At 37.1% G+C, this 22,693-nt stretch overlaps 1 protein-coding gene across 1 annotated transcript in view; it reads left to right on the forward strand.

Moving 5' to 3' along the window:
• Positions 1-12,918, forward strand: part of BANK1 (B cell scaffold protein with ankyrin repeats 1) — a 313,953-nt gene extending 301,035 nt beyond the window's left edge. The window contains exons 14-18 of the mRNA XM_060654547.3: positions 4,218-4,281; positions 9,513-9,542; positions 10,560-10,615; positions 11,894-11,911; positions 12,184-12,918. Coding sequence (XP_060510530.3) covers positions 4,218-4,281; positions 9,513-9,542; positions 10,560-10,615; positions 11,894-11,911; positions 12,184-12,360 — 345 coding nt within the window. The 3' untranslated portion in view covers positions 12,361-12,918. The remainder of the gene's footprint in view (positions 1-4,217; positions 4,282-9,512; positions 9,543-10,559; positions 10,616-11,893; positions 11,912-12,183) is intronic.
• The last annotated feature ends 9,775 nt before the right edge of the window (positions 12,919-22,693 follow it).

The raw sequence follows: 22,693 nt of genomic DNA on the forward strand, positions 1-22,693 counted from the left end.
CTATATCAGAGCTAACACCTAATCACCTTATTAGGCTGTTCTTAGTATAGTGAATATTTTATGAATCTCATTGCTGATATTAAGGTGAAGCATCTTTACATTAACATGTGCTCAACATTCTGAAGAGTGTGTTATGTGGACCATACTTAAAGGGAAGAAGAAAATGATTTAAATCATGTCAGGCAATATTCCTCAACAAAATATAACAAGTTTTCTCTCCTCTTCCCCTTAACCTTTTGGGGGGAAAAGCCCATATAAAGTCAGGATTTATAGAGATATGCTGCCAAGCATATTAACTTCAGATAAGCTTGTCTTCTATAAATATAATGTATATCTTGAGAGGGTATCAGAGTAGGTGGTTCTGAGATGAGACTGAAAACAAAATATACCATATACATCCCATGACATTCCTCGGTGAGGGGTATGAGGACTGTATTCTGTTTTATCCCACAGGCTTTCCTACTCCCTAAATAGTCCAACAGTTTTTCCTTCTTATCACAGAAAACCCCAGTGCCATAGAAACCAGTTCTCAGGAACTGTTTGATAAAACACATTTAATTAGCTAGTTTAGGCCGAAGTACAAATAATCATTAATAGCTCAATATGCTACCTTTCCCAAGGGATCATTTTTGTTGAAAAACAATGCGTAGGAAAACATTTTTAAAGAACAGCAAAATGAATCCCAATGATGAAACTCCAAACAAATGTGGCATCTAGGCAGAAAGTAGTTTAGGCAAGGGACTTTCCCAGCACATCTGAGATCACTTCTTCTCAGAAGCCACCTATCTCGAAGGGCAGCTCTGGTTGTGTGGGTGGTGGCTGCACCTGGGCCTGTTTCACCAAACAGATGCGAAAACATGCTGATTGTGCAGTTCTGCAACTGATCTTAGTTCATGATCAGAATGACAGTGCTGCTTCTCAGTCTGGGCCAATGCCATCGCCATCAAACAGCTCTCTTAGCCTGAAACAGATAAACTGTGCCTTAGTGCCAACCTACACACCCACTCTCTTAGCCTTGTTAGCTTGCAAGTTCTGCTGAAAATAAGCCCGTTGTACTTCACCCTCCTCAGATCATAATAAAGCTTACAATTTAGAGGAATCCAACTGAAATACCTTCTTGAAAATTATCTCACTAGTTGTTTTATGAAAGGCTTGGTTGTTTTTAATTTGTGTGTGTGTTAATATTTAATATTCTTTTAGAAAGAAGTTAAGGCGGTGTGTTAACTACTTTTAGACTGATCTGACTTATCCAATATATAGGGAGAATGGGATAATGAATATAGTTACTGTTTACGCAAAACAAAACAAAATTTAACCTGTAAAGCCAAGGAACAGGCACTCAGCCTGCTTTCCATAAAAGCCAAAAGTTCAGTAACTTTGAATACTGTTTAGTGAATCAGTCCTTTTCTTGTTTTATGTTTCCAGCTTTAATGAGATATCATTGGATAAACTTAAGGTGTACCGCCTTGTCGATTTCACAGACTTACATATTGCAAAATGATTACCACCGGAGTGTTACCTAACATCTCCATCATATCAAAAAACTATCATTTCTTCTTTTGGGTGAGAACATTGACTATCTACCCTGTTATCAACTTCAAGTACATAATACAGTATTGTTTAGTATAATCACTGTGTTGTGCATTGAATCGCCAGAGCTTATTTATCTTACAACTGGAAGTATCTACCCTTTAATCAACCTCTTTCCCTCCACTTCCTGGTCACTGGTAACCACCACTTTACTCACTGAGTGCAGCTTTTTTAGCTTCTGCATATAAACAGTATCATACCATGTTTTTCTTTCTCTCTCTGACTTTTTTTACCTAGCATAATGCCCTCAGGGTCTATTCATGTTGCAAATTGCAGAATTTCCTTCTTTTTCATGGCTTATGTATGTAATCACACCTTCTTTGTCCATTCATCCATTCACAGAAGCTTAGGTTGTTTCTGTATCTTGGCTACTGCGAATAATCCTGCAGTGAACATGAGGGTGCAGTTATGTCTTCAATATCCTATTTTCATTTTCTTCAGATATACACCGAAGAGCAGAATTACTGGATCATATGTAGCTCTATTTTTAATTTTTTAAGAAACCTACATACTGTTTTCCATAGTGGCTGCACCAATTTACATTCCCACCAACAACGAACAAGGTTTCCCTTTTTCCACATCCTGCCAACACTTGTTATCGCTTGTCTTTTTGATGATAACCATTCTAACAGGTGTCAGGTGATGATACCTCAATGTGGTTTTCATTTGCATTTTCCTATTGATTAGTGATATTGAACACCTTCTCATATACCTGTTGACCATTTGTATGTCATTTTTGAAAAATGCTTTATTTAGTCCCTCTGCTCATTTTTTTTCTCTAACCATTTGTTAACTAGATTATTTGATTTTTGCTACTAAGTTATTTGGGGCGGGGGGGGGGGGTTATTTATTTATTTTTTTAATTTTTAACATTTTTTTTTAATTTTTGAGAGACAGAGACAGACAGAGAAGGAGCAGGGGAGGGACAGAGACAGGAGGCACAGAATCCAAAGCGGGCTCTTGCCTCCAAGCTATCAGCACAGAGCCCGCCACAGGACTCAAACCCATGAACCGTTAAGACCGTGACCTGAGCCGAAGTCAGACACCTAACAGCCTGAGTCACACAGGCGCCTCAATATTGAGTTATTTGAATTCTTAATGTATTTTGGATATTAACCCCTTATCAGATATATGATTTGCAAATATTTTCTCCCATTCTGTAGGTAGCCTTTTCATTTTCTTGATCATTTCTTTTGCTGTGTAGACACTTTTCAGGTTGATGTAGTCCTACTTGCCTAATTTTGCTTCTTTTGCTTGTGTTTTGCGGTGTCATATCCAAAAAACTATTGCCAAGACCAATTGCAAGGAGTTTTTTTCCCTATGTTTTCTTAGTCCTTAACATAAGGGGTTGGACAACAGTCGGAATAACAGAAAAATAGATGTTCTCCTCATTTTCCCAATATATGTACACACTCATTTTCACACACTTTTCTTTTAAAAAAAATTATTTATTTTTGGGAGAGTGCAAGCGGGGGTAGGGATCCAAAGCGGGCTCTGCGCTGACAGCAGCAAGCCCGGTGGGGCTTGAAATCACAAACCTCGAGATCACGACCTGAACTGAAGTCAGATGCTCAACCGACTGAGCCACCCAGGTGCCCCTTCACACACTTTTAAATATTACTCCTGTAGCTTGCAAAAACATTCATTTGTATGCTGAACATAAATCTGTCAGGGGTAACTGTAATGTTATGTCATTATTATTGATAGAGGTATTATCCTAAGAAAATAAGAGGAAAAGTGGCACAACCATAGAGTTAATAATAGAAGAGTTTCTAGAATAATTAAGACCCATGTAGAACCCCTGGAGTTGAAGGTGAGCTGGGTGAGAAGGTAAAAACTGCCTTTTACTCTCCTCACTCCTGTTATAACCAGTGAATGCCTAAAGAAGAATATTTACTCCACTCATAGAAGAAGATCTTTAAGGCAATGAAAATAACTCTCTTTTTAGGAAGCATGGTTTCTAGGTTTCAAAGGAAACCCTTAGGAGAAAGGGCTATTCTTAGATTCTCTTCTAAAAGATTTTTTTTTAATGTTGTTTTACATTGTAGATAAAATGATAATAAATGTTCAACCTAGAATGTTTTGGAAAGCAAGGAAAGATCACAGACGAGCTAAGAAGGGGAATCCAGTTATGTCTCATTTGCTTCCAAGTGCCTGGTCCTTAAAAGAAATATGTAAGAAAGGTTGTGCCCCACAGAGGCTAGAGATGGGCTCAGGCAGTAGCAAATCACCATGTGTCACACTTTTGCTTTTGCACACAGCATAGCCAATGTAGCGCCCTCTGGTGTTAGATTGGGAAAGCGGCTCCCATAAGAATTGGGCTTTGGGTCCCAGGGCTGACTCTACTACTTAACAACTCTGTGATTTGGAAAAGTTACTTAACCTCTCCGAATCTCAGCTTCTATTTATGTAAACTGAGATGATGGCATATATACTTCATGAAGTTGTGAAAATTAAGTACGATAACGCATTTAAAGTATCCAAGATGGCTGATTGGGATGCTGTGAGTACCAAATTAGTGCAACATAGTCATGATGGTTCTGGTAACGGTAGTTGATGTTTTTCATCTTCATCTATGACAAACTTGTGACTCTTCACTTCTATTTTCTGGTCATTCCCTCATCAAGGAAAAACTACGCCAGCTACGAGATTGCATCATTGGGAAGAGGCCAGAAGAAGAAAATGTCTCTGGTAAGTAAGCTTTGTCTGTTATTCAAAAACGATAGAGTGGAGTCAACCAGGCCTGAAGTCAAATCTGCACGCCATCATTTCCCAGCTGCAGGACTGGAAAGCGTCTTAATGCCTGGTACTCAGGTTCCTGTCTGCAAAACAGGAGTGATTATAGATATATCTGGAAGGGGTTGTGTAAGTTAACATGTAGAACATTTTTCACCTTCATTGACCAGAATGAACCTTCCATAAATGCTAGTTTCTTTACTTTGATTTCTATGAAAATTGCAAATAATTCCATTCCAGTTTACACACACACACACACATATACACACACACACACACACACACACACACACACACACCATTATACAGATTACTGAATTATTAAGGAGTCATACTTTTTTAATAAGGTTGAACAGTCTCAATATAGTCAGTTCACACAATTGTGCACATGTGGATCATTTTAAATTGTAAATCTCAGGTTGCTTTCCCCTGCAGCTAGCATGCTTCTTGGCAATGCAGATTCCCCTTGCTAACAATTTACAGTCACTCTCACGGGAGGGAAAAAAAACACTCGTTTTAATGCTAACACAAACCAAACATTATTAAGATGGTAAATCTTCTCCAAAGATAAATATCACATTCCAAAATTGAAAATAAATTGTGTTGTCACTAGCAGACCACTCCTTCCCCAAGTCCTTACCCCTGCACAGATAATTAAAAACTAACAACCACTAGCAAAGCTTGAAATTTCCATCTTTTCCATTTTCAATAAGATTGCGTAGATTTTAGCTCGTGCTTCATGTTGAAACTTAACTGAAAAAAATTATTTTCATATTATTAAATTGTTTCCTACTCTTTCCTAGAAAATTCTTTAAGCTATCTTATAAATGGTTTCTAAAAACAGAAATACACATTCTAAAATAATTAAGCTCATAAACACAGGGCTAATTTACAGATAACTGAGATCTACAGATCTCTGTTGTAATGTGGAAAAGGTTAAAATTTTAACAATATAAAAAATTATATAGTAAAAAATATGTATACATACTTTGACTAAGGAATATTAAGTAGTAGTAGCAGCAGCTAATATTTGACTATCTACCATACATTGAGTATTATCTTTTTAATTTCTTATAATAACCCTTTGAGGTAGACATTATTACCAATTTATAAATAGGGAAACTGAGACTGTAAGAAACTAAGAAGCCCAGGGTGCCTGGGTGGCTCAGTCATTAAGCATCTGACTTCAAATCAGGTCATGATCTCACAGTTCATGAGTTCGAGTCCTACATCAGGTGAGCACCAGCAATGCTTTGGGAGAACACAAGCCCCACTTTCTCTCTCTCTGTCTCTCTCTCTCTCTCTCTCTCTCTCTCTCCCTCTCTCATTCCCTCTCTCCCTCCTAGGATTCTCTCTCTCTGCATCTCACTCACTTGTGCCCTCTCTGAAAAAAGAAAGAAAGAAAGAAAGAAAGAAAGAAAGAAAGAAAGAAAGACCAAAAAGCCCCAAAATGCACAGATTAGAAACTACAGCCTAATTCTTTTTTAATCCAAAGTCAATGCTTTTAAACACTGGTGTCTTAATTAGGAATCAGCTAGTTCCCCTTCTAACCAAAATGGGATAAGTACTACCAGACAAACCCTCCCACCATACACAGCACTAATGCTAGGCAAAAATATGAGGCAGTTGATTTCAGGGAGTAAGCAGTTAGCAGCCTAAGACTGTAATTCTAGTGACAAAATTTACGCAGTCATACAAAGCAAGGCAATCCTGTTGAAATGAGGAGACATGAGCAGAGTCCAGGGCAACCAAAGCTTCTGGAATGTCTGTGTGGGTCACTGAAGAGGAGGTAACTCTGTAGAGAAGTAGCTTCAGAGGGAGTGAGGGACTCCACAAGTCTGTGGCCAAGAGATGAGCAAGACCACTCATGCATACAAGATAACAGCTTCTGGACACTGAAAGCAGAACAGAGACACTAGAGTTTGAGCAGAACCAGGGAAAAGCCAGACTGGGGATGTTGGAGATTTTGCCCTGCCAGAGTGGAAAAGTCTCCCTAACAACTTTGTTAAAACACCTGGTATCCTGCTGTGACATCCAAGAGATATAATGGTTAAAGACCATGACTTAGAGTGAGATCTCCTCTAGACCTGCACTAACAAACCTAAAACCAAACCCCTACAAGATACACATGGAAGGTAGTTTGTAGGCTCAGGCCCACTGCAGGCTTTAGAAAACACCTTGGGCTGTCTATAGGACAACACTGAAAACAGCATAAAACCAGGCCCATACAAGTTCATGCCAATAATCAAACTGCCTGCTAAAATTAGAACTTACACTTCTTACTTATTAAAGGAATATTACAGAATCCAGAATATACAGCTGATTGTCTATAATTTCCAGTATTCAGTGTTTCCTAAAAATACTTTTCCTTAAAAAAAAAGGAAGACATACAAAGATTAAGAAAATGTTATTCATAGAAAAAGAAAGCTCTCAATAAAAACTGAAATGGTCCTATTGTTGATCTTAACAAAGACTTCAAAGCAACTCTTATAAACATAGTTAAATTAATAAAAAAAAAAACACGTTGTTAAGGAGTGAATAAATAGGGAATCTATTGACATTTACAGGACATGACGTGGAAAAAAATTAGAGTACATGTTTGTTTAAGGTGTACATGGAAGGTATGCCAAAATAGAACATATGTTGGGCTATTTTAAAAGTTTCAATAAGTTTCAAAACATTTGAAATCTTCATAGTATGTTCTCTGAACAATTTCAGTCTTTTGAAATCTTATATTCTCTTACTACAACAAAAAGAAATTAGAATTTAAGAAATTAAAAATACCTCTCAAAATAGTTACGAATTAAGTACATTTCAAAATAACCCATAGGTCAAATAAGAAATCACAAGAAAATATTTCAACCTGGATGAATTATGCAAATACAACATATCAAAATGTGTGGAATGTAGCTAAAGTAGTACTTAGAGGTAAATTTATGGCTATAAATATAATAGTAGAAAAGAAGAAAAGCTGAAGATCAGTGACGTGGGTTTCCACTTCAGGAAACTGGAAAGTGGAAAGCAGAGGTAAGAGGAAAAACTGTAAAGCTCAGATCAAAAATCAATAAAAAATGAAGGAGTTGAAAAATAGAAAAAAATTAACAAAACCAAAAATTAGTTATTTGAAAACATAACTAAAATTGATAAAACTGTGACAAAAATGAACCAGAAAAAAGGGAAAGCGAGAGTAACCATATTGGGAAAGTGAAATGAGGCTATCACAACAGATCCTACAGACATTAAAAAGATACTAATGAAATATAATTAACTTTTTTTTTAATTTTTTTAATTTTTTTTAACATGTATTTATTTTTGAGACAGAGAGAGACAGAGCATGAACAGGGGAGGGGCATAGAGAGAGGGAGACACAGAATCTGAAACAGGCTCCAGGCTCTGAGCAGTCAGCACAGAGCCCGACGCGGAGCTCGAACTCACGGACCGTGAGATCATGACCTGAGCCGAAGTCGGACGCTTAACCGACCAAGCCACCCAGGCGCCCCTAATTAACTTTTTAAATGCCAATACATTTAACAACTTAGGCAAAAAGAACAAATTAATTAAAAAACAACACTTAACAAAACTAAAAAGAATTACACTTCTCTGAACATATCTCTCAGAACGTACTTTCAGAACTTTGTTAATATTTTACATATTCAACAAAAATGAGTCTGGAAAGGGGGCAAAATGGAATAAGAGCAGAAGAAGATGAACCTACACGTATTCCAAATAAAAAACATCCACACTGAAAGGAGACAGAAGAAAAACTAACATAAATATAGAAAATAGTATATTCCAAGGATAAAAATAAAAGAAAAAAATCAATACATAAAAATGTATTCTGTACTCTAGTAAGTAGGCTTATTTCTCTATAGGAGTATAGGGTAGCAATTTCAAAACTGCCAGTTGTATGTTCTAAGACTGAGTAAATAAATGTACTATGGATAGTAAGAATCAGATTTCCTATTATCAAAGAAAGGGGTAACTACTAAAGAAAGAAAGAAGGTTGAAATGAATTCTATGCTTCTAAATTGGAATTGGAGGTAAAAATAACCCTGGTTACGAATATATATATTACAAATAGATATAGAAATATAGTTGTATATATGAACATATACATTTCTTTAGCCCTCTGCTGAAAAGGCCTAGAAGCAATGGCAGCCCAGCACCAATGAGCACCTGTAGCATCTAGATCCTAGTTTACAAAAGCACATGGCCAGTTAACATGTGAAAATATGCTCAACACCATTAGTTAGGAAAATGCAAATTAAACTAAATATCAATACACAACAAGTATAATGTATAATGGCTGGAATTTTTAGATATTGTTACAATAAAGTGATTAGGACATGGCAAAACTGGATATGCATTTCATACATTGTTAATGGAAGTAGAATGTGGTGTGATGACTTTGGAACAGTTAAATGTGCACCTACCTTATGGCCTAGACAAACCACTCTTAGGTATTTTTCCAAAAAAAGAAAAAATTGAAAACATTATGTGTATCCAGACGTATTCACAAAATTTATATACTCTAGTATATTCATACAGTGGAATATTACTCAACAATAGAAAGAAATACCTAGTATTACACACAACATCATGAATGAATCTCACGGATGCTATGCTAAATGAAAGATAATGAAACACAAAGGAATACATTGTATAAGATTCCATTAATCTGAAATTATAGATAAAACTAACCTATAACAATAGAAATCAGATCAGGGTCAATAGAGATAATGGTGGGATGAGGATTGATGTTGGAGGCACAAGGGGATTTTCTGTAGAGATGAAATGTTCTCTGTCCTAACCGGGTGATGGGTACATGGGTGTGTAGATTTGTCAAAAGTCATCAAAAATTAATTTGTACTATATATACTGAATATTGTTAATCTGAAAAAAGAATGGAGTAGCTCAGGCAAAAAAACTATCAAAGCATAGTAGCAACACTTTTATTAAGTGTCTAACATACCTAAAATCATAATACCAAACATCAAAAGGAAAATAGACAAACGTAGTCAGAGACGTGGTTTCACACTTTGTAGTTGGAGATCAGTATTTGTTTAATCAAACTGTGAGATTTCATAGTTCTCTCAAAGACAAGAAGTTGTCAAACAATAGAAAGAAGAAAGTTTAAGATAAATATTGAGCAAAACTCAGTAGAATGTGCTTTTTCTGTCTTCTAGATAAACTCACCATTGTGCACCATCCAAATGGTAAGTTTTTGGCATTTACTGAAGAATTTCAGACTACAACAAAGCACATGGTAAATCAGTTTCAGTGTTAATGTAAACCTAAAATAATTAGGCAGGCCAGTGCAAAAACTCACATAGATTTTATATGTATATACAAAACCACTTGACATCCAAAATAAATTTGAGGTGATTCTAGAAGAGCAATGTAGAGGCATTGTTAGACAATACAAGAAGCATGTGCTTTGAACTCTGATTGACCTGGCCCTTCACAACTTACCGTTATGGCCTTTGGGAAATCACTTAAGCTCTTTAGGCCTCAGTTTCCCCATGTAAGAAATCTGCCATGGGGAGTTTCTATAAAGGCAGATGATAATATGTGCAAATGGGAGCTGATGCTTGATAAGCGGGAGTTATTGACAGAGTAAATGGAATTGGAGTAACACTTCAAAGGGTGATTCACATCAGTGTGGTAAGTAGGAATGTATGCAGAAGGTTGGCAAGATCAAGAAGAGCCAGAGGCCAACTGGGGAGCTCTGACTAATCTAGAAGCAATTGTCTACATTCTGAACCAGAGCAGTGACTGTGGGAATGGAGAAGAGCAATAGAACTGAGCCACGTGGCTGACGGGTGGAAACTGGAAAGCCTGTGGTAAAGGCAGGAGGAGCTGTGGCCAATGGGGAGTAGTAGGAACAAGTTTTCATAAGATGGCATACCTTGTGATTGACTGATCGTGGTTAATGGAGAAAAACAAAAAAGAAGAAGGCATCATTTAGTGAGGGTTGTTATTCAAAGGTGTTGGATTGTTTCTGAGCTGAAGCAACTCCTGTCTGTGTCCTGTAGTCAACTATCTGGGCAGGAGATATTAATAGCATCCTTGCCAAGGGTGCCTTTTCAATATTCCCTTTTTATCTCTTCAGTAGCTTCTCCTTACCCAATATATGCTACTCATAGCATATATTATTTTTTTAAAGTACCGAATAAATGAATCATTAAATATGTGAACAGCTGAAGAAGTAGTAACAGAGTTTGTATTTCTAGGTAACGAAAGTGCCCGCAATGAAAATATGTTATATAACACACCCTTCCGCAATAAGGTAGGTTGTATTTATGTTAATTTCTATAAAATGCAAAAAAAAATAACTTCTTTGTTGAGAAAGAATATGAGCCTTCTATCCTGACTATGCTTTGAAACGTTTCAACAAGTATGAACAAAATAAGTTACATAAGCGTTTGTGTGCAAATTACTGTATGAACAGTAATTTAAAAGAATTAACTATTTAGAAAAAAAGCAAAGAAGAAAGTCAAAGGAAAAAGGCACCAAGGCCAAAGTATGGCTGAATTCAGCATGTACAGACCAAATAAATCTTAGAGGAATCATGGATACATCTTTTTTAGCAATAGTAATATGGTAAGTCTATTTGAACCACAATATATACAGTCCTTAAAGTCTAGCTGTAGGAAAAAATGTAAACCCAAAACATCATTCCTGTAAATATGCATCACTTCACATGTAGAGTTAACTGAAAATGAATTGCTAAAAATAACGCTAAGCAAAGAGAGCAGCAATTGAAAAAACTAGTTCAAGACAATAATGATAACATCCTGACCACCAATTTTTCTTCAAAAATAAAGCGTGTCTTCTAACTATCTACATATGTGATGTCGGAAATGTTCATTGTTACCCAGGGTCATGTGGCTGTTGGAGTCCTTGTTACACTCCAGAATTAGATCCCTTGGTAATTTCTCACAATGAACCAATTTTAGTTGACCAAATCTCAATAACCCTTTAAGCTCTCCTATGTTTTAAATAAATCATAAGGAATCACCAAAGTCATTTACCCTTAAGAACTGATCGAGTGTTTGCATTTCTGGATCATCCTGTGGCCCACCAGTGAGCTGCACATCTAATGAGTCTCCAGGGTACAGACTCAGTAGACTCACTGGGCTGTAGCAGAATCATGGGATACTACCTAGGCCTCTGAGTTTATGAAAATATACCTGTCAAACAAAGATCCTTCTACAACATCTGAAGGACTATGCAACCATGGCATATTTTTTAGAACAATATTTGGGGTAAGAGGAAAAGAATACAAAATCCTAGCCCTTAGGCTATTCTCCCTCCAAATAAAATACAACTTGAACTCAAGGACTTTGCTGTAGTTGAGTTTTACAGTTCTTTCCTTTTAAGATAGAGGACTGTTTTCCCAGTTGCCTCTATAAAGCTATTTTCCTGTGAAAGGCAACCATGACTTTATCATGTTCCTTTGTTTGGCCTTAAAATGGAGAAATGCTAGCTCTGTATCTTTTTTGTCTTTTTTTTCTTAGCTTCCTACTCGACTCCAAGCTGAAAAGGAATTTGGTTTCTGTTGCAGGAAAGATTACTAAAGAAGGTAAAATATCAGCTATATACTTTTTTTCAGCTATATTTTTCAGAAAGCTTAAGGCAGGCTTATTAGGGACTTGAAGGAATCATTTGTCTAGCAAACAGAGTACTTTAAATATTTCATTGTCTTCTCCTGAAAGGATAAACATGTGTATTTTTCAAGCTAAAGGTGATTGTTCCTTAGAAAGATTTATGTATAGGGGTGATTTTATGCTAGCTAATCAATTTCAATTGATGACCCATTATTCACTAATACATTTCCTGTGATCTCACTTTCAGGTTATTATAATGAAACCCAAAAATCTGCAGACACTGTGCTTTCTGTGTGAAGCATGCTTGCATTTGGATTGCCTGCTGTCTTCAGGGAAAATACTATACTATGAAAGCAGAGGCAAACCTCTGGATTTCAGAATTTGTCATTGCCACGATTTATTGGCATTAACCTGCTTCAGATAGGTACATCAGGATTCAAATTGAATGCCATAGAGTGATTGCATTCTTTGACAGTTCTTGCATTTTACAATGCATTTTGCCACTGAAGCAGCTGTTCCCCATTTTGAAAATTAAGGGAAAACAAAAACAGAGAGGTGAAAACTTCTGTGTAGCAAAGATATTGTGCCTATTTGAAGCACTCACCTGAACAGTTTACTCCTTACTCCTTACCTACTGTCTTTAGAATGACCATGAAAATACACATTTGTTATAGATATATATGCTTTTTAAGTTGCTGGTCCATTTTCTGAATTTCTGACATTCAAATCTCTAATTATTATTGCTGTTTTGAGAACCCTTCTCTTACTTAGTGCCTATTTGCATGTAACCTTGAGAATATTATTTCTCAACATTCTATAACTCAAATTAATATACATCTCCACAACCTACATTCTTTAAAAGGCTTACAATTTCAGCAACCTATTTCTTAAAAACAACTTACTAGTGTAGAATAGAATGCAGTGTTACCATTCTGTGATTCCCATGCACGATTCCTGCAAATAAAATGAATGTTTAAAACTGTGTCTGACTTTCCAAAATAAATGCATAATAATTAACCCCTAAATTCTTCTGCTTACCAGTTTTCAGAAGGAAGCCTCCTGAAAAAAAATTTTTAAACTCATTTGATTTCACTGTGTAGTCCCCATAAAGTAAACACACAAACGATTTTGTCTAGCTTCTCAACATTGATGGGAATATCTATTTTAAATGATTCTGCAAAATATTGATCACAGGTTTCTCGTGACTATTAACATTCTCAAATAAGCTCAAGGTTTAAAAAATAATACATACATTTGATTCATCCCTAATAGAAGATGCTTTCATCATGACATTTTGAAATCTAGTCCATAGTTTCACATGCAAGCTTTCAAGAAATGGCATGGTGTTCCACACACTGAGCTCCCATTTGTGTGGACTGTCCCACCCAAAGAGTTAAGGAAAGCAGTAGGAAGACTGACTGCTTTTATATAATTTTCCCCATCTCTAAATTCAAGTATACGTATTATCTCTAAAGTAAGAACATCTATATAGGCCTGTGACTGATACCTAATAGTTTCACCATTGGCTTTATTGTTATTAAAATGTAAAATCCAGTGACAGGTAAAATGTCAACTTTTCTAATTATAAAACAATTAGATTGTCTCTTACCTGACAGTCAGTTAAGGGTGTAAGAGGAAGACGAGGCTTGAATATTATTCAGGTCTTTAACATAGACAGAAATCTAAAATCAGGGCCTCCAAATACTACTCTTATGAACTGGACTAACTTAGAATAAAACCATGCAAAAAGCCCCCTTAATAGCCTCTTTCCCAAGAAACTCTGCCCTTGAAATGTTACCACTTTGTCATCACAAACAGACATGGAAAATAGAACCCTAAAAATAACTGAGGGCTTCCTCATGTTGCCTCTACCATGGCTCCTCCCATCCTTGACTGATTTGGAAGATGGTTAGAGAAGGTTGGAGTTGGGGGATCTGGAGGAATCCATATCATTACCTGTCGCACTGGAGGAAGAGATGAAAAGTAGACTACAAGGGTGGAGGAAGACTAATCCAAATTTAAGAAAGACCCCAACTGAAAATGCCCCATGGAAGCAGTGTATTTTCATCTCTGGACTCCATCCCTAATATGTAGAATAGTGTCCATTCACTATGAGCCGCACAATAGAAGCTTTGCATTCATGATAGAAGAGATCAGAGGACAAGACAAAGGGGCAGGGGAATAAACTAGGAAGATGTGAACTTTCCTTGGAGATTTGGGGCATTTCTCAGAGAGCCCTAACCACTGCTAGAAGGGGAAGACCTACAGGAGAGATCTTTTGAAGATTGTGTGCTGATTCTGGAAGCCTGAGCAGCCAGTAGCTAATATACCTTATCTTCCCCATCATCCCCTTCTTACATCGGGTTGGTTTCCAAGCCATTACTCCTAACTTTTGCCAAAACCCAGTCCCTTCCTCAGGTTCTTAAATTTACCAGAACTCTGTCTTCTAAAGAAATTTGAACTTGCACTGAATATAATCAGAGTTTTATGTTTAATATTAATTCCCTTATTTTCTACCTAGTCAATTCTCTAGGATAACAAAGAGGAAGATGTAGACCAATGGTTCTTAACTGGGCAATTTTGCTTCCCTTGCCCCAGACTTTTGGCAAATCTGGCAGCATTTTTTATTGTCATGGCTATGGAGAAGGTGCTTCTGGCATCTGGTGTATAGAGACAAGTGATGCTAATTAACATCCTATAATACCCGAGACAAAGAATATCCAGTCCAAAATATCAGTAGCACCAAGGTTGAGGATCCCTGATCTAGACTAGACAGTAAAATAGGATTAACACTTAAAAGAGTGTTGTTAAAACAAAAATTTAGCTTTATACAGAATTTTCTGAAAATTCTGAAATTAGAAGCCCCTACAATAGTACAAATGAATGTCTTTGTTTTGAAGTGCATATGCCTTAAGCTTAAATGGATCATTAAATACTCTAAAGAATGGATGACTCTAATATAACTTCATAAATCAAACATTCAATTAAATAATAGAGACTCCAATTTTTAGAAAATGAGACTGTTCTCGGTATTGTTCTAATAAGTATAACCTTGTAATTTGAGTCATTATTATATCCTATTTGTACACTAAGTATTTGCTCATCTGAATTCCTTCTTGTTTCCTATAATGCTATGGGGTCTGATTTTAACAATTTGGACCTACCTGAATTTTACTGCCTCTTGCTTTTCTAAATGGGTAAATATTTAGGAGAGAGGTCAGCACCATGACCTGATCTACTAGGTCCCAGCTGATTGGCTCAGAGCTGGTATAAGGCCTTACTTGTAGCTCTTTGTGTAGCTGTACTTGCCAGCCATCTTGTTGGCCTACCTTATTTTGTGGGGCTGACCTTTAAAGGCAGGGACTACCATATAAAAAGGTAAGATTCTCAATATAATTGACCTAAAATTTATAAATTACAGCATATGATTTTCTCAACATTTTTATCTTCAAAATGCAGACAATGCTTCTAATATAATTTCCTGGTTATTAAATGACATCAGATATTTATATAAGCAGTACAGTACCTCATTCAAGAGCATGGGCTTTGAGGGAAGACTGACCTAGTTTGAATATTGGCTGAGCTATGTCCTACCTGTGCAAAACCAAGCCAGTTTTCAGTCTCTTGAGCCCCATTTAATCATTGGTAAGTGGAGGTTATAATACCAATGTTAGCACAGATTGTCTGAAAATTAAATGGAAGGAGATCATTTAATTAATTTATCATCCAAGAGGGCAGTTTTGATGGTAATATGGAGTAGCATTAATGATTACGATAGAAAAGCAGGTATAAACTGGGTCTACTCCAAGCATAAAGTGGAATATGTGGGCAGTCTACTTAAATGAGATGTAAATGTTTAGAACATTTTGGCTAGGAGTAAATAATCAGTGAAAATGGCTTGCAAGAAAATAATCCTCTGTGAAATGTGAATACTGTGTGATACACTAGGCTGGCTTGTTATTAAGCATATTCTTCCAGCATATGACTAAAATCTATATCATTATTTAAAAAACCAGTGACTACAAAGTGTGGAATGACCACCTGGATCACCCAGAAAGATCAAAAGCCTTAAGGTGGAAAAATCCTTCAAAATCCTGTAAAATACTACAGCAGTGTTTCCCAAGTTGTATTAAAAAGAACTCAGGGATACTGCATTAAAAAGGGGCTCTGTGACCAAGTGACATTAGAAAGTTCTGTGTATTTTAGTCCTTTTTAGAATAGCATATTAGACGATTAGACATCCAAGTACTGAAGACTAAGTAATCCTGCAATAAAATCTATATAGTTTGAAAAATACTGACTTACATTTTATGTACATGTAAGCTGACCTCATTTTCCACATAATGGGAAAGAAAAACTGGCTGACGGATGCCTACAATGATGTGTTTAGATGGAGCCTGAAACTTGGGTTTAATGGGAAAGATCAAGATCAATTAATGATGTTTGCCGTGGATAATGGTATCGGAGGGGGGTGGTGAGGAGAGTGGTGGCATGCGTGATACTTCCTTGGCATTCAGGATTTGCATTTGGATAGCATAAAGCAAAATATTACATTCTGACATCTTCAAGTAACAAAAGTCAATTTCAGTCAGAATGAAGATCACTTGTCTTTAAAGGAATGAGTTAGTAGACATGTCTCTGAGTAGAACACTGTAATTTCTGCATAATTCTTTGCATGTCTTCAAATCAACATCAAGCTTGGTTCCACAAAGAATTGGCGCAAGGCCATTTGGAGATGTTGTGCATTTAAATGTAGCAAACACTGAAGCAATATCTGTGTCCATGGAAACTAGTGGGATAGTTTTGCTCAGAGAGCCTTTTTGCCCTGTTTAGCAATAAGTGACCCTGAGAGAGAGAAATTAGCTCTCAGCAAATGAACCAACAATCTCTTATGGATGGTCTCCTTCATTTCTCAGGGTGTGGATGGACATGCTATACCAACTATGATAAAGGTGATAAACTTTTGCCCCCAGCACTTTCTCTTTTCTTTATTTGAGCAAAACAGACACTGAGATTCCAGGAAGTATGAACCGATTCTGCTTTCGCATTCATGCCTGGCACTTACTGAAAGCATCTATAGTTACACTAAGGAGCCTTAAGGATCCTCACAAAACATTGACAATTTGTCACAATGTTGTACAATGAGGCCTTTTATAATTCAGACATGGCAAGTCATGCCCAATACTTCACAGGTCGTCTGTGTCAGCAGATTTGGGAAATCCCAGCAGATAACCTGTCGTTAACATTGACATTGAAGGACATAGGAATCTTACGATCACCATATGTTCTCCTCACCCTGGCTTCTAGCTACTGTGGTACCTTGACTATGATGTTTTTATTTTATTTTATTTTATTTTATTTTATTTTATTTTAGTAAGAACACTTAACATGAGAAGCAAAAATAGCATTCAAGATAAAGAACATACCTCATGCAAAGACCCCAAGATCAGAATGAACCGCACATTTTCTGAAAATGGAAATATCACTTCTATGTTCTGAATTGTGTCCCCCCAAAAATTCATGTCAACATCTTAATCCCCAGTACTTCAGAATGTGACCACATTTGAAGATAGTGTCTTTGTAGAAGTATTTATATTAAAATGAGGTCCTAAACCAATATGACTAGTGTTCTTTTAAGAAGAAATTCAGACACAGACATGTACAGATGAAAAATGATGTGAAGACGTGGGGAGATGATGACCATCTAACAAGCCAAGGAGAGAGGCCTGGAACAGATCTTTTCCTGAAGGCATTCTGAAGAAACCAACCTTGCTGGGCAACTTAATCTCCAATTTGTAGCCTCCAGAACTGTGAAAAAATACATTTCTATCATTTAAGCCATCCAATCTGTACACTTTGTTATGGAAGCCCTGGCAAATTAATAGAGTCAGTGTGGTCGGGGTGTAGTGGATAAGGGTGAGAGAATGAGATGAGTTTGTAGAGGTAAGGAGAAGAAACATCATGAAAGAAGTTTGAATTTTATTCTAAGTACACTGAGAAGCCATTCAAATGTTTTAAGCAGAAAAATTCACTCTGCAAAACAGACAATGGGTTGCAGAGAGGCAAGAGTATTGACCAGGCAGGGGGGTTGTGAGGGATTCACAAGATGATGGTGGCTTGGACTAGAGCGATAACTGAGGTGAGAGAGGAGGCAGATTTTAGACATATTTTGGTGATAGAGTCAACAACTCTTGCAGATGGGTTTGATGTAGGGGTAAGATAAAAGAATATGGAGAATGCCTGAATTTTTGGCTTGAACAATTTGGTAGAGGAAAGTATTTGCCACGATGGAGAAGACAGAAGGATAGATTTGATGGGTTGTATGACACTGGACAAGGTAATTAACCTAATTCTGAGTTTCTCATGGGTAATATGGAGCAAAGAGTACATGCTGTTTCATTGGGTAGTTGTGAAAATTAAAAAATTAGGCTTATGGAACACCTAAAACTTAGTAAATACTCGATAAACATTGAGTTAGCAGCACTAGCACCATCCTTAGTCAGTTATCTTGAAATGCAACAAGCAATTAGGTAAAATTGGATTGCGTGTCACCAAGGACATTATAATTGAGGTGGTAATATATACAGAAGATAATATTTTATTTAAAAATAAATTTCAGATTATATGTCTAAAGCCCTTTAATCCATGGGGACCTGTGTCATATTCTGACGAAGTTAAACTTTAGACACTTGCGAAGTTGCCTGTGAATGTAGAATAGTTTGAAGAAGGTTTTTGTTACCTTCCTAAAAAACTAAAGGAGGCTATCATGAATCTTCAAAATAGACTGTGCTAGATGTGGACTTAGCATCCCTTTTCATCCCCTTCTATGAATACCCCTATATTAAGGGAGCTGGAAGGCAAACCACGCATTTATCAGGCTCCCCAGCAAGAAGGGGCTACGTGTGATATACATTCCACCAATGAGATGGTGTCTTGCGAGATCTGGAAGATGGAGGTGAGAGAGAGTGCTCCTCCTCCTGCTGTGGAGGCTGGCCGGTAGAGTAGATTCATGTTGGTGTCTGTGGCCAGGAGGATCCTCATCTGAGGCTCTGGTCACCAGCTCCGGGAGCCTGAGGCAAGTATAGTGGCATCAGTGATGGTAATGGGCACAAGCTGCTTCCTGACCACCAGATTTTAGCTACAGTCATGTTAACCAGAACCAACTTCTCTTAGCTCTCTGAAAGATCTTATAAACTCTTAATTCCCTGTATTAAATTTCTTTTTGACTGAACTATCTAGAATGGTTCCTGACTGGAACCATTATGCATCTCTGACTGGTCCATTGAGTCTTATCAAGAATCTACTTTAACTCAGTTTTTTTCTAATAAGAAGTTTATCTGATAACGTCTTTCTTAACCAAAATATTTTAATCTATTTACCTAGCTGCTCAATTCTAATTTCAAACACCCAGTTCACATTTCAGGTGCTTATTTGATGTTTTTAAATGAATAAATGTTATCAGGTCACCTTCTGGGTTACCCGATTCATAAAATAATAACATTCTTCCTGGCAAAAGTCCAACTTCCCAGCCAATCTAATATAAGATTCATCAAATTCCTCAAAGATCTATAATCAATATAAAATCCTTTTGAGCTTTATATGATCTACGCATAGACATAATAACACAGCATTATTTTAGGTAACTTAAATGTCAGTATTACCGCAGGTGCAACCAAAGCTTTATTCATGTCATACCTACTTAGAGAATTGAGATTCTCTTTAAGTTGTTCTTCAACAATATTTAGTTAAATAAAATGACCCTCATTAAACTCATTTTTCATCAAAACCTAAAAATACCAAATTACAAATTCGCGAAGACTTTCACTTACATCTATAATCAAGGCACCAGCATTAAATTATTCATTAATTCTTCTTTTGTTAGTTCTCTTCTTCAAATAAAAATTTTAAATTATGTTGAATATGATTATTTCCTCTTTAAATATGTTCCACCTTCATTGTTAATAATCTTATAATCTGACTTAACCATACTTTAAAGGTCCAGATTGCAGAAAAACAAACTTTAGAACACTGGGACCATGTGAAACATTTATCAGATCTGTAGCTTTCTCAGTTTTGAAATATAATGGATACACAGAAGGAAACAAATGGGAGCAGCTGATGAATTGAATACTACTGATGGGCGACCCAGTTAGTTTGCATACCAGTATCATTTGCTCAGATCTATTTCCTTCCTAGATTGTGAGGCTGAGCAGAATAAAGCACCAGCCTGACACCAGCCCTTAGGACAGAGTCTTGTCTATTGGATGTGGTGGCCCCCGGAGGAAGCTCAAGACAGCCTTCTGACCTATTCTGTTCATCTTGGAATTCGACACTAAAGTTTTCTTAAGACCAAGGGCCATTATAGGTTTGCTGAAGAAACAATAGACAGCTGAGAATAAGCTCTTCTTGAAATGATGCTAGTTACCTGGCAGTGGCTGAGCACCATGGCTTGATGTCCCCTGAGGAAAGGGCGTGGGTTACCCCCTGAGGAAAGGGTTACAAGAAAAGTAGACACGAATCATTTGGTACAACATTTTTACATCTTTGCTTTCCACAGACAGGGGAAGGATTATATTGGGCCGTGTGTTCAGCATCCTTTATTAGAAATACACTGAACTTTCACCTTTAAAATGTGTCCATTATTCTTCCTTAGCCGGCAATCCCATCTTCATGATAGCATTCACCCCTCCTAAAGCATCTCTCTAGTTATTTGGGGGACACTCATGATAATATATTGCATGTGCTTCTGCTGTGCCTGTTGCTAGTGGCTTTGTGAAGACACTGCTCCTCCTAAGATGACTGCCACCCACAGGTGACCCACTTGATTCTCAGCCAGAATTTCATGGGGATAAAAGAAGATGCCCTTGCTCCAATTTGATGTAGCTTTTGATCACCTGAAACCAGAAGATTCTCTATTTTTATGTAAGGTTTTCCCATGATTTTTATAAATATGGTAACTTCAACTGCTATGAAAAACCAAGTCCCTTAGGGAGTCAGATACCACCCTTTTCCTTCCATCGTCCTCACGTAGGTGGATGCCCTGTTACCATTTTTTCCTCTCAAAATCTGTATCTTCTAATTCCTCGTTTTAAGCTTACATGTGTTTGTCACTGGTATTCCTTCTAGTACTGATAAGCTGATGGGTAACTTAGAAGACAAAGCCCAATCTTGCTTTTTTATGAGTTTGAGCCTCTTTTCAATCCCTGAGAAGTTGACTATTTTAATTTGGTGCCATAGACTGTACCTTCCTGCAGCAAACATTTGTCGTATTTGGTGCCAGTATCTGAATCCCCCTTCCCTCTTCCTATTGGCACTGCCATCATTCTTTTGAGAAAATTCCCAGTTGACTATAGTTTTAACAAGAAAGCGATTCCAACTTACTCCCACCGCAGCCTCCCACGTCCTAAGCTGAGGGTGGCAGATTCTTCCTCACTTCATTCTGGCACAGTTTTCTAAATTCAGTCATCAGACATTCATTCCTGAGATGCTGATTCAATGGTTGAAGTCCAATTAATCATGGTGTGGGCAGACTAGAGGTCAGACCTTCCTGTGGCATGACCTTGGCTGCAACTCTGCCTGATCCTCCCCCAGAAGACCCCTGATTCCCCTCCATTCTCCTAGCTCAGTCCGCCAGTTTCCCATTTATTATGTCACTCCCCAATATCTTCACAATAAATTACCAGGGTTGTTTCTGTATTTTAACTAATACTCTAGATTGGAGAAATCAAAACACTGAGGTTTCTGGATTGAATGTATCCCCCTAAAAGGTATGAAGTCCTAACTCCTAGTACCTGTGAATGTGACTTTATTTGAAAAGGGTCTTTGGAGTCATCAAGACAAGATGAAGTCATACTGGAGTAGGGCAGGCTCTTAGTACAATATGCATTGTGTCCTTATAGAAAAGGAGAGACACACACAAGGAGAGAAAACCATGGAAAGACACAGACACATGAGAGAAGAGTGTCATTGAAGTGCTGTGACTGCAAACCAAGGGAAGCCTAGGATAGGCAGAGCCAAGGAAGGGTCTCCCCTTGAGATTTCAGAGGGAGCATGGCCCTGGAAACATCCTGATTTCATACTTCTTGGCTTCAGAATTATGATACAGTACATTTCTGTCTTTTTTAAGCCCCCAGTTTGTGGTACTTGGTTACAGCAGGCCTAGAAAATGCATAATTTAAATTCTTACTAATGACAATTATACACCATTAGTTATATTGTTTGCTCAAGAAACTCATTGTCTATCTGTGACACAGAAGTCCTTTCCTGGATAACTGGTCATATAATGTTTTTCACTTACCCAACCCCAAATTTTGCAGATAATAAGCATATAAAAGAAGAATCCAATTAATATACTACATGCAAATGAACAGAAGGCATTAGGAAGAGCAAGATTACCCTAAGAACTTAAGTATCTTCTGTTTTATTCTCCTCTCCTCAACACTTTTCTCATCTTGTTACCTACTCACAAATAAAATGTCCCGCATATCATAAACCGGGACACTTTCTGAATACCTTATACATATTTACCAAAAGAAAATAACTCAAGTCCTTGACAAGCCAAGAGTTAGATACCATATAGTAACACAGGAGTTTTAGGAGATCTAGATTGTCATCACGACAACACTGTCACCAACCCTGAAACATATATAAATAAGGAAAGCAGGTGTGACATTTCTTCATTACTATTCGTATTCAGCATACTGTGAATGATTAAGACCAGTAAAATGGAAGCATATTACAACAGAAAGGACATAGGG

Source organism: Panthera onca, chromosome B1 (genome assembly GCF_046562875.1).
Source record: "Panthera onca isolate mPanOnc1 chromosome B1, mPanOnc1 haplotype 2, whole genome shotgun sequence".
Lineage (NCBI taxonomy): Eukaryota > Metazoa > Chordata > Mammalia > Carnivora > Felidae > Panthera > Panthera onca.